A 17,387-nucleotide genomic window follows, 5' to 3' on the forward strand; every position below is an offset into this window, starting at 1 on the left:
GCATGAATGAAATTTTCTCGTATCATGATATCGTTCATCATAACAAATTATTTTATCAATACCAGTGTTAAAATTAGGTTTCATGTCAGATTGTTGAATTCATAGGCCTACAGAGGCAACTATAGTTTTTTTAAAAATTTGATTTTAAAGCATTCATAAACTAAAAAATGAATAAACTGAAATATCATTTTTTATTGAAATGAAAACGATGAGAATGGTTATTAGAGAAAAATAATTCTTCATTGTTGAATTTGCTTATTTTTATTCGATGCGAAATGCTGATGTAATTTTTCCAAAATGCATATTTTTTGTTTCTAATTCATTCATTCTTTTGTTATAAGAAAAGACAATGAAATGAAAAACAATGTTAAGGAATTTATTTCTTCACAAACATTTCAATTAAAAAGTTTCACACAAAGTACGCAAACATTAATTAAATAATAAACTATTAATTGGACATAATTTTAATTACAGGTTTCAAAAATCGTAACTGGTTAAAAAAATTTTAATTTTGGGAACCTTTGGGTTTCGAGGAACAATATTCAGAAACCGCTGGTCTCCAAAAAAAAGAGAAAAATATGAAATATTATTTTTTTTTTACAAATGTTCCTTTTCAAGATAAGTTGTGTAGTAGTGGCAGTGACATTTGGCAGTATTATTGTTGGTTTTAGTAGCAAGGATTAAAGCATATACTTTGTTGTAAACACTAAGTGGCAAATAGGTAGATAATAATAATATAATAACAATAAACAGGTAAATAATTGATAAACAATCGATTATTTTTGCTAACTACAGTCCAACATTAAAAAATACTGCTTGCAATTGAGAATTTAATAGAAAAGATGAGTCGATGACGCGAGTAAGTGACATTTATAGGAGCATTTATAGAAAGATATAAATTGAACAAGAGAAATAATTTAAATTGGTCGAATCACTGTGGGTTTTCTATTTGTAACAGATTCGATTTTACTTTCCAATTTTAATTATAACATAAATAAACATTGGTTTTGGGAGTGTGATTGCATAAGTTTATTTTTAAATTAGGCGGTGGTAGTTTAAATAAGGCACAAAAGTATTAGCCCACCTTCTATTAATTCTATAGCAAAATAGTTTGGACACCGTATTTTCTTCTTACTCCACTTTGAAAATGCACTTAAACACTTAATCTATTCACCTAGGCTCCCCAATTGTTATTCCACTTTGACAGTTAAAAAGAAAACTCTTTCTAAAAAATTACCAGAATGGATAGAATTATTCACCAGTAAAAACATTACATATTTTAAGTAGGAGCTTTTACTTTGCTAGTCATTTATACAAAAAATATAAAATATGAATTGATCCAGAGGCAAAACCTGCTACAAGCATTATAAGAATCGTTTCATGAATTTATTTACCAAATATATATAACGCTACATCTATTCAACTAGGCTCTCCAATTGTTATTACACTTTGACAGTTAAAAAGAAAACTCTTTCCTAAAAATCATAAAAATAACCAGATTGGATGCTAGTAAAACCTCACTCGTAAAAACATTACATATTTTGAAATGGAGCTTCAACTTTGAAAAACCATTTATACAAAAAATATAAGATATGAGTTGGTCTAGATGCAAAGTATGCTGCATGCATTATAAGAATCATTACAAAAATATATTTATCAAACATATTTAGACAAAAATTTACTCTTATTTCATTGTTTTATATTTTAGTTGCAAAAAGTCCTTATCTAAAACTAACATGGTCTATTTTATGGTTTATTACACAGATATTTTAAGGTAAAAATATCAAATTTATTCAAGTTCCGTCATCCCATTGCTTCGGAGGCACTCATAATGTACCATAAAGTATATTGTTGTATAGAATACAATTTACCAACATTAGCATTTGGGAAGCATTAAAGTTTTAACAATTTTCGAAAAAAAAATTTCTAATTGCAGTTGAAGTTCAATGGTTTTAATAATTTCTTTATACCCATAATTCTCAGCAACTTGCAGAATTGTGTGATGTAACTCATTTCTTGCATTTAAAACTGCTAATTTATCTTCTGGACAGAGTTTTTTGAATTTAGATATTATTTTGCCATCTCCAATCAAGGCACCAATGAAAAATTCCTCAATTAGTTGAAGAAAATCAGAAATGCTGTCTACCGTTGCGCATTCTTTTGGTGTTTTACCATCTTTATTTCGTATGTTATAGATGGCACCGTACATGAGCAAAGTCTTGACAGTTTCAACATCTGCAGCTGCATGCAATGCAGAATTTCTACTATTTCTTGTTCTAGCATTTATAAAAGCAGTTAATTGTTTGAAGTTAGTTTCTTTAACGTGCATGAGAAGTAACTCGATAATTTCAGTATGACCTTCGGACGCTGCTATATGTAGTGCCGTATTTCCTGTATTGGTTACAACCATAACATTGAATCCAACCCGCAATGCATAATTTACTAAAGACGTGTGTCCTTCCCTTGCAACAAAATGAAGAAATGTTGTGCCTTCAGAATCAAAAGTTTCAAATTGATACATATCTTGCATAAGTGATGAGCTTGGTTTCGGAGCTTTATACTTTGATGTTAGTAAATTGAATATATCAACCCCATCTTCCATTTCTTCTAAGTATTGTTCCATTTTTAAAACCTTTGAATCATTCTCACCTGAGATAGCTTTTAGTTTCGCGACATATCTTTTAGCTATTTTATAACCCTCACTAAATCTATGACATTTGAATGACAGTTTTGCTAATTCATACTCAGCCATTAGCGTATATCGATGATTTGGACCTAAAACATTTTCTTGAATTTTTAAAAAATCTTGCAAGTCATTGAGAGCTTTATCAGATGAACTTTGATAATATAACAAAGACTTTACTTTAAAAAGTGACATTAAAGTGTCTGGATGAGAAGGCCCTAGCTCTCTTCTTTTGTATTCGTAAACACATTTACAGCAAGATAGAGCCTCGCCGTACTTATCCGTTTCTGTCAAAATATCTGCTCGTAATTCCAGAGAGTGTATAGTCAGAGGGTTTTCTAAACCAAACATTTCTAGAAATTTTTCCAACATAATACTATTTTGATTTAGTGCATCATCATACCGTTTAAGTTCATTTAAAACTACTGGCATACTACACAATGTGATCAAAGTCTCAAAATGATCTAATCCTAATAAAATGCTTTGTTGTGCGTAAACATCTTCTAAAATTTCTATTGCTTCCTCATTTCGATCAAATCTTTGGAGAATGGAACCAATATAAAATCGTGTTTTTTGAGTGCGAATGTTACCTAGTCCAAATATCTTTATCTTCCTCTGAAGCATTTCCTGAAAAATATCAAGTGCTTCTTGATATTTCTCCTGTTTATACAATATTATTGCTGAATTTTCCTTGGTTTCTAATGAATCAGGATTATCTGAAACATGAGTTGGAGAAATTTTCTGCAGCGATTTTGTTTGCTTGCTTATATGATCATAAAAATTTTCTTTAATAAATAAATGATTATAAATTTGATTGTAGGTCTCAGAATAAAGGAAAAATAGTTGCTGGAGATGTTTTATTTCAGGAAAATCATTGTCAATAGCACAAGACAGTAAAGTCTTTCCTCTTTTATTTTTTGTACACATAATCGATTTTAATACATCGGAATACATTATTTTTGCAAGGGTATTTAAAATCTCAATATTAGCATTTTGCACAGATTTGAAAGCGCTATCGATTAGTTTTAATAGATCACTGACACTTTCGCTTGATGATAGATCAAGTGGAGTTTTCTTATCAGTTGTTATTGCATCATATATAGCACCATTTTCTAATAGAATTATTACTACCTCACTTCTGCCATAGACTGAAGCATAATGAAGAGGTGTTGCATTCTTTTCACCGAATATATTAGGATTTGCGTTGTTTTTTACCAAAATTTGAGTAATTTCAGCGTGACCTCTCCTTGCAGCATAGTGCAAAACCGTACTATCTGTTGAATCCTTAGCATTGATGCACGCACCCTCATCAACAAGTGATATAACTTTTGAAATATTATTGCTTATAACTGAATGAAAAAGTTCTTTTGTCATCAGAAGGATTCCTTTAATGTCTTTATTTTCAATCTGATACAATCTAATGCAGTCATAAAAAGCTCCATAGTTAAGCAATACTTTGATTACTTCCTCATGGTTAAACTTTATTGCAAAATGAATTGGTCGGAATCCATCGTCACACTCATCATTGACATCAATTCCTTTTTCAATTAGATATTTAACAATTGCTGTTTGGCCTCCACAAGCTGCGTAATGAAGAAGAGTCATATTTGCACTCCCACGGTCTGTCAACAGTTTTTCATCACGCTGAATGAAGTATTTAACAATATGCAATTGTCCCATTTGAGCGGCTGTGTGTATGGGCTTTAAGCCGAAACTTCCAATTACTTTTAAATCGGCACCACCATTTGTGAGAAATTTTAATAAGTTCAGGTGTCCACATTCAGCAGCTAAATTTAACAAAGTAGAGGCGCCATGGATTTTTTCATTTATGTTTATAATTTGTTTCTGAAAAAATATTTGTGCTGATTCCAAATGACCCAGAAATACAGCCAAATCAACTGGCCTTTGATTATCGGAATTCAGTTTATTGAAATCTGCTCCTCTTGCTAACAATAATTTAATGATATCGGAATGTCCACAAGACACTGCTAGATGCAAAGGGGAACAATTTGGTTTAAAAACAAAATTTACATCAGCTCCATGATTTAATAAAATGGTTACAATGTCATCGTAACCCCCTTGAATGGCAAAGTATAAGAGTTCATTTAAATCATCTGACGTCGAAAATTTCGTTTTATCTAGAACGAAAGATACCACTCGTTTTAGACCTTTATTCACGGCGTACCAAAGAAGCGTTTTAGATTTATCTTTAAACTGCTTTTCGATATTGGTTGATTTTTTTTCTAGAAGAATTATACACATATCCTGATATCCCCGCATAAGAGCTTCATGACGTGGATCCCCATCATTCACATCAGCTCCATATTTGATCAACAGTCGCGTTGATTCAGTGTAATTGTTGGTTGCAGCTAAGCATAGAGCTGTTTCGTTTTTAAACGTTCTGAAGTCCAAACGACATTCTTTACTGGCTAATAGCATATCTATAACTTTCAGATTATTATTTTTGACAGCATGATGTAAGGGTGTATATCCCATTTTGTCGGACACATTAATGTCAACTAATTTAGGGATTAAATATCGAACGATGTCATCATAGCCTGAGATGCAAGCTAAGTGCAAAGGAGTTCTGCCAAAGATATTTTCCCTTTCAATACTAATTCCTCTTTCTACCAGCTTTTTAAAAATGTCAAACCTACTTAGATTAGAGACTAAGTCATTGTAGGTCTCTGTAAAATATTCCTCACCCATAGAATCCATAATTTTAAAATTTAAAACACACATATGCAATAAAGTTTGTCCTTTATAATCTACAGAATGAATATTTGCCTGTTCGGATAACAGTTTATCTGCTATTTCAAAATAACCAAGTTTGATAGAAAGGCTCAAAGGAGTAAGATTGAATTTATCTGCTGAATTAATATCGGCTCCACATTCAATCAATCTCAGAGAAATATCTATCGAACCATTTTTTATACTTTGATGAAGAGGAGTACAGCCATCAGGATCCCTTATGTTAATAGACATCCCATTTTCAATTAAAATATTTATGAGTTCTAAGTTTTTATGACGGATTGCATATTTAAATACGGGGAAACCCCGTCTTTCAAGATCTTCAGTACTTGCTCCGTGTTCAATAAAAGATTTTAATACATTTAAATGTCCATTCAAAATGGCTCGTTGCAAAGGTGAAAGTTTTTCTTTGTTAAAAGCATTGAAATCGGCACCATGTTTTAGCAAAACTTCAGCAGTCGATGACTGTCCATTAAAAGCAGCAAAATGAAGTGGAATGTTGTCAGCTGAATCCTTAGCATTTACGATTGCCCCATTAGAAATCAATAATGAGACAATTTCTACATGCCCAGCGTAAGCAGATTTATGCAATGGTGTGACCCGTGTATCAGATACAGAATTAACATCTGCTCCCTTACTGAGTAAATATTCCACCATGTTCTTGAGTCCCAAGTCAGCAGCAACATGTAATAAGGTCTTTCCTGTTGCATGTCGGATTGAATTTATATCCTGAACATTTTGAAGTAATAAGTCAGCGGTTTTTGCTTTATCATTAATTACAGCTTTGTACAGTGGCGTCTCATGAAACTGACCAACGTTGATTGTAGCTTTGTGATGAAGTAAAATTTCAACGACATCAAAAAACCCATTTTCTGCTGCAATATGAAGAGCTGTTTGATTATAATTAAATTTTTCATCAACTGATATTTCCAAATCTTCTATAATATAAGAAACTGCATCCTTACATCCTGATGCAGTTGCTATGTGAAGAATATTTGTATCATTAACATCTTTGGTCTTTGGATTTAATCCGCGGTCAATTAAGAACTTTATAATATTAATGTTAGAAGATTTTGCAGCAAAATGTGAAGCTGTTTTCTTGTCAGGTTCCCTTCCGTAAATATCTGCTCCTTCTTTCATCCAATGTTTCACATTAGCTAAGGAGCCGTTAGACAAAGCACAAAACAAACTTTCTTGATTTTCAACAATAGATTTTGCATTCGATAGATTCTTTATGATTTTTATTTTAAAATTTCCTTTACGATAAATATCATGCTTGATAATCTTCAAAGCAAATAAAAATAATGACTGAGTGGAATCCATTAAAACGTCCACAACAGCATTTCCATGAGCTAGATAATTCCTTAGATATCTGCCAACTAATAGAGGACCCTCTTCGTTAGATAGCTGAGTCGTAATCAAAAAAAGATTGCAATGCTCTAAGCTAGACAAAATTGATAATATAAGCATTTCAATTTCCACTTGCATTTTGAAATCATTTTTATAGATGAAAAAGGATTCTGTGTTAAATTCAGATAAATTATGATCACGTACTATTTTTCTCAAAGATGTAATATCATCTGACAAGATTTCTCGATAAGACGTTAATGATGAGTTTTTTATTTTTTTGATATTATCAGTAGTTATTTTTTTAGTCTTCGTAAAATTTTTCTTGAGTTCCTGAAGGTGTTTGATTTCATCTCCTTGACATTCAGTAATGTAAAATATTTTCAAAACTATAGAATAAATATTTGAAATGCCCTGCTCATCTTCATTATACGAAATATGCTTGAAAATTTCATTAGTTAAATATCCAATTCTTGTTAAGCTTTCTGGAACCATTACAGGTTTTATATCCTTTAACCATTGCTTAATATTCTTCTTTCGAATGGAAATGGTGTAATTATTCAGTATACTGTTAGGGATCGATGCACCGTATAGCGTGTTGAGATAGAACTCCAACTCAAGTTTGGACCTATTTAGAAAACTCTTTTCAAAACCAATTATATCTGCTATTTCTGAAAATATGCTCTCTTCAAAATGTGTTTTCACTTTTATAATTTTACTTAAGTCAGCAATTAATTTTTCTAATACAGTAATTACTGTATTGTCGTTACTTGGTAAAATATCTGTTATATCATTCTCAAAATATACAAGTCGAATCATGCGAGAAATGTCTTTATATTCACCAATGTCTTTGCAGTTGCAAATTCTCTCCAATAAAGTTCTGACAGTTCGAAACTTTATTTTCTGAAGAACTGAAGTTACAGCATAACTTAAACTTTTCACATCATTCTGAACAAATGTGTAAAACTTAGTACCGTAAAGTTCCTCAATATCTTTACATGTTGATAAAGGAAAACCATGGGAAAAAGAATCTCTTAAAAATTTTAGAATAGTATTTGTTTTGTTTGGTATGAACACCATCAAAAAATCGTTAGTGGCGGGAGAGAGTTTTGGCGATTCAAGAGTATTTTTAAAATTCTCTCCCAAAACTTGTAAGGCTCTAATGATGACAGTTTTTCCACTATTTTCAAGACTGTTCACTTCAGTCACTACGTCCACATATTTTTTAATAATATTGAGAGATTCATAATCACGAATTACCTCATAATTTTGGTAAAATTCTTCAAAATGCGGATATTTAGAAATGATGCTTGTTACTACATCATAACGTTTTAATTTTTCAGGAAGCTTACTTAACACTTCCTTGTCAATTTTATTAATTTCCTTGGTTTCATAAACCAGACACTCACAAAAATTATTAAGATATTTCACAAAGTCATTCTCTGTTACAAAGCAATTGATGTAACTTCCTTGATTGTTCAGATACCGGATAAAGGAAATTAAGTGAAATTCCATTTCTTCCCAAGGAATTCTGTCATATGTAGATTTTAGCAATTTTTTTAAAGTCATTATTTTTAGTGCAATCTGTTTTGCTAAGAACACCTGCATGATCTTAGATTCGCTCGTTTTGTTCATTGTTTGATATAAATCACTATACTCCAAAATAACTGACAAACTTTCTTGGATATCGTCATGAGAATAATCAGTTGAATCTGATGGAATGACTTGCTGAAAATAGTTATCAAGCAAAAAACTATGTATATATATTTTCATTTCGGTTGAAACATCAACATTTTTTAACAATAACTCATTCAAGCTTTTTGACAGAAGAAAACACAGTTCTTCAGCATGTGATGAAAAATAATCCAATGGCCACTTCTTCATTAAAGCTTCAAGAAGTTTCGTATTTCCTGAGCGCGCAGCATAATAAAAGGCATTGTGACTTTCTTCATCATTATCGTCAGGCGAAGGAAAAGTTCCATCAACTTTAGTGGAGAGATCACTGATAATCGTAGAATCATCACTGAGTATTTGGTTCAAGATTTCTAATCGATTGTGTTTACAAGCCACTATAACAACATTAGTCAATTTAAAGGGATTATCATCAAAATGAAAGCAAGAAATTAAATTGGGGAAAATGTTTACATCACTTAGTAATGCCAAAATACTGGATAATGCTTTAAAACTAACTTCATCATTGATTTCAATCGAAATTTCTATTGCTATCAAAATATTTCTGTAAATACGTCTTTGATTTATTCCATCAAACTGCAAAAATTGGTCGATTGATGCATTTTCTGATTTCATCAGCAACATTAATAGCTTTTGCACTTCAAAATCGATCTTCAGATCTTTTTTACCCATCATAAATCGAAGCAATCTATCAAAGAAGAAAAACGATTTAGTTAGAGATAATTTTCGAAGTTCCCATATAAATATATTATTTATCAGAAAATTTCAAAAATAACAAAAAGGTAAAGTTTTTTTTAAATAAGTAAGGATTACTGGAATTTACCTTTGCAATTAATATGCAGAAAATTTTGTTTCTTGAAATCAACTTTCGTTTGGTCTTTTTCAAGATTTCTGCAACAAAAAAAAAATGTTTTTGCATAATATTTCAAAATAAAAATAAAGTTTCAAATAAATTCATCTTGGCATAAAAATTTTCCCAGATTTTATAAACATTAACCTTTTTTTACGTGTATTCCTTGTACTAAAAACAATTAATTGTTAAAATTTATTCGATCATACTGCATACTGTTTTAGAAAAATGCACACGTTCACTTCAGGTTAAAAATAAACTCCACTCCTGTTGCTATCCATTAAAAAAACGTTGAGTTGACGTTAAAAAAACGTTTTTGAGCAATAAACATCTCAAATATTTTATCTCATGCTAATCTGAAATATAATGATATATCTGATAAACTAGCAGCACTGCTGCCTCTCAATCAAGTGAGAAACCTTTGACTGTACTCAACAACTCAACTCTACTGTCATTACTTGAAGGCAATCACCAGTTTATCTATGGTATAGAAGTGAAGGTCCAGGTACTGCCTTAAAATCTGAGGGGAACAGGAAAGACCTAACTGCTTTAACACATTTTACTTCCGGTCACTTAAGAATCATCAGATTCTCGTGAGGTAACAGGAAGTTTGAGATTTTTACAAATTTCAATACGAATGAAGCTACTTCTCAACACCTGCTAAGTTTGTTGCGGGATGACATTTTAAAGCAACCTGATGTAGTTCGAGGAGTGATGAGGACAAATAAATTCATGGATCTAACCTGATTCTGATCAGTAGGATAAGAGAGAAGGGAGGAAGAGTTCTTTAGTAATCAAACAAGTGCATCTATGGTATAGATGCAAGTGAAGGTCCTGCTACTGCCTTAAAACCTGAGGGGAACTGGAAAGACCTAACTGCTTTAACACATTTTACTTCCGGTCACTTAAGAATCATCAGATTCTCGTGAGGTAACAGGAAGTTTGAGATTTTTACAAATTGCAATATGAATGAGGCTACTTCTCAACACCTGCTAAGTTTGTTGCGGGATGACATTTTAAAGCAACCTGATGTAGTTCGAGGAGTGATGAGGACAAATAAATTCATGGATCTAATCTGATTCAGATCAGTAGGATAAGAGAGAAGGGAGGAAGAGTTCTTAAGTAATCAAACAAGTGCATCTATGGTATAGAAGCCAGTGAAGGTCCAGCTACTGCCTTCAAATTTGAGAGGAATAGGAAGGACTTAACTGCTTTAACACAGTGATGCAGAGCAAGGAGTCCCAAAATAGTAAGTGCGCTAAAAAACATGGATAAAGTGAGCCAAAGGGTGATTTTGGCGTGGTTCCTCTTAATTAATCTAGCTTAAGTTTTAAGTTTCATTCGCGCAATGTTTTTTAAATCCATTTATTTATTAATTGTTTCAGAGATATTTAAAAAATTTTTGAATTAATCAGTTTCAAAAAAATTTATATTGAATTATGCACGTGCTGAAAATTCTAGTTACGCGATTTTATTTTCTTGTTTCAAATGCTTGCAGGTCAAATTGTATATAGTAGAATTATTTTATGTAAAAACATTTTTTAAGAGATAGGTTAAGTTTATTTTAGTTTTTTCAGTCTGATCACCTGGAAAAGTTGTAATGAAATAATTTATTTCTTACTTAAGGTTTATTTGTAAATTGGTTTTAACACCCTGATCAAATGCTTGAATTCATTTCAAATTAGTTTAAATAATAAAGTTATATAATACAATCATTTAAATTACGGGGGAAATCTAGGATGCTCAGCGGGGGCCTGTGTTCCCTGGCTAATTTTGGTCCCATTGGACTAACTGATATTTTTACTTACGAAGCTATTGGTATTACTTATACTTGCATTTAGAGTTTAGTCATGACGGAGAAGAAATAGAGCGAGAATTAGGACTGCCTGCTAGCACAATTAAGGTGAAGTCTTGGTTTCAAAGCTACTGCACCAGGAGGTGTGCTGACCATCCTCCTCGAATGTTTGTTGATCGTTCCCATGAAGCGTTTGCTGATCATCTCATCGAGTGTTTGCTAAGGCTCTACGTACTGTTGGTGCCACAATGACTGTTCCCACTCACATGGTTCCTTCAACTGGATTTCCCTGCTCCTCCAGTTTTATCATTTGGTAGGATTCCTCCACAACCTCCTTCGTTGCCAAAAACAGCTGCATCTCAAATACATGCTTCACCACTTCCTCCAAAAGTACTCAGCAGCCTACATCTGACTACGAGAGACGAAGCATTAGCTTGGATATTAGCTAGTGAGATCCAGCTGGACATTGTTTCAAGTGCCAGAAGATGCCGTCAAGGATTACAACTTCTTGAACTCATGAACTTTGCTTTGGACACTAATTAATTTTTTTCACTTTTAGAGAACTAGGTTCCTCACCAGGTGCGTCAATGAATTTCTCGGTATTCCCTCGCCTGTGGCGGGGGAGGGATGATGCAGAGCAAGGAGTCCCAATATAGTTAGTGCGCCAAAAACATCGATAAAGTGAGCCAAAGGGTGTTTTTGGCGTAGTTCCTTCTTGCTGTAGGGGTTGCACCCAATTAGGAATCAGTAGAAGCGTTACCTAGCTGTTGGAAGGTGACTAGATTAAGATATGACGCCCTGGTGAGTAATCCTAGCTTCTTTCCCCCTTTTGTATTACCTAATGTTATGGTATCAATATGTAATCAAGAATATTTTAAATCATTAAATTCTTAATTTAACGTTAATATGTGTTATCTAATTTTAACTCAAGTTAACATGATACATACTAAAGACGGCTATAATTAATAGTCGTATCAACAGTTTACTTTCGGTCACTTAAGGACCATCAGATTCTCGTGAGGTAACAAGAAGGTGGAGATTTTTACAAAGTGCAATACGAATGGAGCTACATCTCAACACCTTCTAAGTTTGTTGCGGGATGACCTTTTAAAGCAACCTGATGTAGTTCTGGGAGTGATTAGGACAAATAAACTCATGGATCTAATCTGATTCAAATTAGTAGGATAAGAAGGAATGGAAGAAGAGGTCTTATATAATTGAACAAGTGCATCTATGGTATAGAAACTATTCGATGAAATAATGTGTCTTCTGAAACATTGCAAATTAGTGTTTTTTACTATCAAAGTGTTATTAATGTTGTCATTTGTTTTTAAGTTATTTTATGTCAAATTTTTTTTGAGTCTCTTGATCATTCGAAATTTATGGGACAAATAAGTCCTTCAAACTTTCCAAGTAGACTGTTAGCTAATTCACTAAATTGATCCCATTTAAGCATTAAACAACACATTACAGTATTTTCAAACTTTCCCGTCTCACTTACCCGACTACCTAGTTGGCACTATTTGTCATGGCGGTATATATTTGAAAAAAAGCACCACATGTTTGAAAAGGAATTGGGTTTTAGAATATAAGTATAATTTGTATCATTTCACGATGATCTGAATCTTAATTTGATGATTTTTTGATGATAATTTGATGAGGAGAGGTATTATATATCCCATTTATGAAGACTGATAGAATACGTACCTCCTACGGACCAACTGAAAAGAGATGAGTCCCATTTTTCTTTAAAAAAATAACTTGTTTTATTTTATAATTATAGTTGCACAACCGACCTAATTTTGGGTCTACGACTATCAATGTTCAACTTCGTTACCTTCAAATTTTGAACCCAACCCAGAATATAAGGGAACTCCTGGATCAATGATTGGGTGAAATTTGCCTTCGTGGAGAAATTTTTGATGGAACTAAGCCGCATTTGCATTACATGGAGTGAAAAACCATGAAATCCTTCCACGGTTTTCTTGGCGGCAAGGGAAATGTAACCCATGATCCGTTAACCACTGAGGATATATTATGCCAGTACTGTAGTCTGTAGCCAACACAGCTCTAAATAGTTTTTCGCACCTCTCTTTGAGCAGCCGACCGAGTTTGGATTTAAGACCACGAATGTTCAACTCTTTAACCTTGTAATTTTGAACCAAGTAAAAAATACAAGGGAGCTCCCGGATCAAGTATTGGGAGAAATTTTGCCTTCGTGGAAAACTTTTTGATGGAAGTAACTCGTATTTGCCTGACACGGAGAGAGAAAGCCCTGAAAACCTCTCACAGTTAGTCTGACGGCAAGGGGATTTATTTTATAACCACCGTTGAACAGCCCACCGAATTTTGGGTTTACGATTGCAAAACAACGTGCTGCCAAAAAAAAAAAACCTAAGAGTGTAAGGGTCTCCGCTGTTTTGGGTGTTCACTGCCTCTAACTAGCCCCGACGATTTCCTCGCAAAAATTGTTGTTTCAAGTTGTATTATTTTTTTTAAAATAACATTTCTATTGTTGTAACATTATGTAACAATATATTGTTAGACAAATTTAATGAGTTTACATCCGTCTTTAAATGTTCGCTTATCAAACCGGCGGATAGATTAAATACTATTCAGCTATATTTAAATTATTACTTAAAATAACCTTACAAAATGAATCAAAATAAATACTTAGCACATAACTAATTTTTATCACTACTGAAATTTTACTTAACCACTTCGAGATGGGCGAGTCAGATATGAATCATCAGGAAGGCCACAATCAGGGTAAAAAAAATTAAACTGGTAGGCAAAATGTTTCTATAACAGTTTATTTGGGGGTGGAGTAATAATAGTTTGATTTACTTAATATATCACTACTTAACCGGAGAGTGAGGAGAACCGCTATCGCGCTTCACCTGTTATGTGCCAAAAATGCGGAGAAGTGCGATAACGCGTCTCTTGTTTTGTACCGAAAATGCGGAGATGCTGCTGTTGGTTAGTATAATTTTCACATCTATTGAGAGCAGTTGAATTCATATCAATTGCAGTTTTTATTCATTTTACTCAATTGTGAGTTTTATTGTGCGATGAAATTATTACACATTTCATTCCGCACTATTAGTATATATATAAGAAAACTCTTCAGCTCTCAAACGGTTAATTCAAAATAAAAATTATTTAGTTACACTTTGAACTGAAATTTATAAGACATGTAAGAATTAAAGTGAAAGCAAAAACAAGACTGTTAAATTGCAAAAACTAAGCTTTGTCCAAACTCAATCCCTTAACTTGCGCGTTCGAGGTAATTCGAGAGGTCTAAACAGGCCAAACTGTGCACACTCGAGATAATTCGAGCACGTTGTATTTTATGCTACTATAATTTTTCACACTCGAATATAATCGAAAATAATGAATGAACTCGAGAATTGAAAATAACGATGTGAAGGCTAAGAAAAAAAATTTTTTTAATGATATTTATCAATCACATAGGATTGTAACCTATAACACTTATTCATTCAAGAATAAAATATACCGAGATACCAACTTGCTCCGGACAGCAAATATATATTTTAAAGTGGTAGTTTATCACTTGGGATTCTTGGTTTAATAAATTTAATTTAGTAGATTTTTATCCACCACTATTTCTAAATAATTATTATTCTTATGTAATTCACCACTTTATGGTATTTAAGTCATGATGCACAAAACTTTATCGAAAGTTGGGCTTCTGCTGCCAACTGATGCTGTTCATGCTCTACTGATGTCCTCTTCTCCCTTGCGATGCCAGTCATGCTGATTTGAAGCTGATTATCCTGAACGTGAGTGATACTGATTTTGATCGCGTCAGGTTCTTGAGTCCAGAAAGACAATACTGACAACTGGCTATTTTGATTGTCGGGATTTTGAGCCCGCCATTTTGTTTTTTCAAGTCATGCCGTATCATAAAACAGCTCGTGGTGGAAAGGTCTTCTTTTCTGGTCGTAATTCACCGTCGCATTGCAAAGAATCCACGTCATTAGAAGAAATCATTGCTACCAGTGGGATTTCAAAAAGATATTTTCCATCAGTTGAACATAAACCTATTGACGATCTTAAAGAGTTTTACACTCAGTTTGATACAGAGGAGCTGATTCGTTTAGATAAATTACTTAGCAAACTGCCAATTCAAATAAGGTCAAGTAACCCTGGAGACTATGAATACTCATACTTCCTAAAACTGACAAATGCAGCTTATCACGTCAGATGGAGGAAGAAAAACTTTCAAGCAGAAGAAAACAAGGATACGAATAAAAAATCCATTCAAGTCGAATCAATAATGACTGAAACTAATCAAAGCACTGAAGACATAACAATGAAAAATAAAGATGAAAACCTGAATACAACACCGAATGCAGAAACTGACACGGACGTCAATATTAACAATAATACAGAACCACCAGCAAAGAAAAGAAAAGAGAAGAAGAAAAAGCAAAATGCAGTCAAAATAATTGAAGATAATTCTACACTCATGTCTACAAACAGCTGTCCTTCTAGCCAACAGAACTCAACAGATGACGCCACTATCTTGCCGACAACAAAACCTAAGGAGGATACCGGCAAAGTACGGGATCCCCCCAGCAAACCTGAAATAACACCGCAAGCCAGATTTATTAAGGTTTTGGTCCGGGGCCCGCCTGTGGAGTTTGATACAGATGCCATTAATACAGAATTACAGAAAAACAATATTGAAACCTTCAAAATAGTGCAGTTTAAGAAGAGAATGGGAGAGGCCTATCGACTCCTCTCGCTTTTTCTCATAATCCTAACTTTGACTGGGCGATATAAGAAATTTTATATCGTGATGCATTGTCTGTTTTGCATCGCGATATAGCGATGTATCGCGATATAATATTTTTGAAATTCATTTACTTGTAAGGCGCAGAAAGTCAGATTTCTATCAAGACTTCATACTCAGATTGATTTAAATCAATGTATGAATTTGATGTATATGTTTTGCTTGATAAAGATATTAATGTTATATTTTCTTAAAATGATTGCGCAAATAACGAAAGATTTCTTAGTTTAAAAGTAAATAATAAAAAAAGAAATAAAATTGAAATTTATCAATATATTTACCTAACAATATAGAAGGAAAATTTTAAAAACAAGTTCGTTAAAAATTATTTGTATGCTTAAAACAAAGTGCTAAATAAATTAAACAAAAAAAAAAACACTTCCAAAAAAACACTATTTTTTATCATTATTACTTCACATAAATAATAAAGTTAAATTGAATAATTACCGAATTCTGAACGAAAAAACAAAGTAAGGTTTAATTTCGTAAAAATAAAAACAAAAGAATTATGATATTCGATGATATATTCAACTGACAATATTGAAAGAAAATTAAAAAACACGATTATACTCTTTAATAAAACGAAGTGCTAAATGACTTTAAAAAAAGAAGTCGCAATCGCAAACATTACTAATTTTTTTGAATAAACAAAGTTGATTGACTTATGTCCAAATCCAAAAGAGGAAAAATAAGTTTTGTTATAATTTTACTTATAAAAATGAAAACAACTAAAGATTTATAAATTTGAAATCATTAATAAAAACGCATTAAATTATTATTTTATTCAAAAAGTTATTAATAAAATTAAAATAAATTAATTAATTTAATTAAAATAAAGTTAAAATAAAGTAAAAAATAGCCTAACAAATTTAATTACTTTTTAATTTAATTCTTTAGGGGCACCTTAAATTAGATTTCCGTTTGTAATAAATTCAATCATGTAAAATAATACTTAAACTTAGAATATCAAAATTATTTTTCACATTTAAAAATAAAAAAGAAAGTTTTGTTTCAAAAAAAAATTTACCTAATTAATTAAGAAACACTTCTTTATTTGTTCTTTTCAATAATAGATTACGTTCAGAACAGGGTAACGACGGCGATCACAAAAAGTCAGTCCCACTGAAAATAATCTACAAGAAACGATGTCAAGTCGTGACAAAACAGAAAAAAAAAAAAAAAACTAAGAGGAGCGAAAACGAACATGCGAGATCACGATATATGTTCTGAAAACTGATTCTGATTCTACCGCTCATCAATCAAGGCCGTTTCAATATAACGATACGAACATCGTCTTCCCCAGCGCGAGTTGGCATCGGAACGTAAGAGATCCTTGCGTGTCTTGTATCGCTATATCGTATATCGCTATATCATTCATCTTCTTTACTCGACGGCTTAAATCAGATTTCTGATGCATCGCCTGGAACGAAAGTCGCTGTATCGGCCTGCC

At 32.4% G+C, this 17,387-nt stretch overlaps 1 protein-coding gene across 1 annotated transcript in view; it reads right to left on the reverse strand.

Moving 5' to 3' along the window:
• Positions 1–361: 361 nt before the first annotated feature.
• The window catches only part of LOC107444287 (uncharacterized), an 80,251-nt gene continuing 63,225 nt past the window's right edge, over positions 362–17,387 (reverse strand). The window contains exons 3-4 of the mRNA XM_071185479.2: positions 11,385–11,470; positions 362–9,161 (exon numbers count right to left, since the gene is read on the reverse strand). Of these exons, the coding sequence (XP_071041580.2) occupies positions 1,877–9,161; positions 11,385–11,470 (7,371 nt within the window). The 3' untranslated portion in view covers positions 362–1,876. The remainder of the gene's footprint in view (positions 9,162–11,384; positions 11,471–17,387) is intronic.

The sequence above is a fragment of the Parasteatoda tepidariorum genome, chromosome 5, assembly GCF_982258835.1.
Source record: "Parasteatoda tepidariorum strain Cologne lab strain chromosome 5, Ptep-v5.0, whole genome shotgun sequence".
Classification (NCBI taxonomy): Eukaryota; Metazoa; Arthropoda; class Arachnida; order Araneae; family Theridiidae; genus Parasteatoda; species Parasteatoda tepidariorum.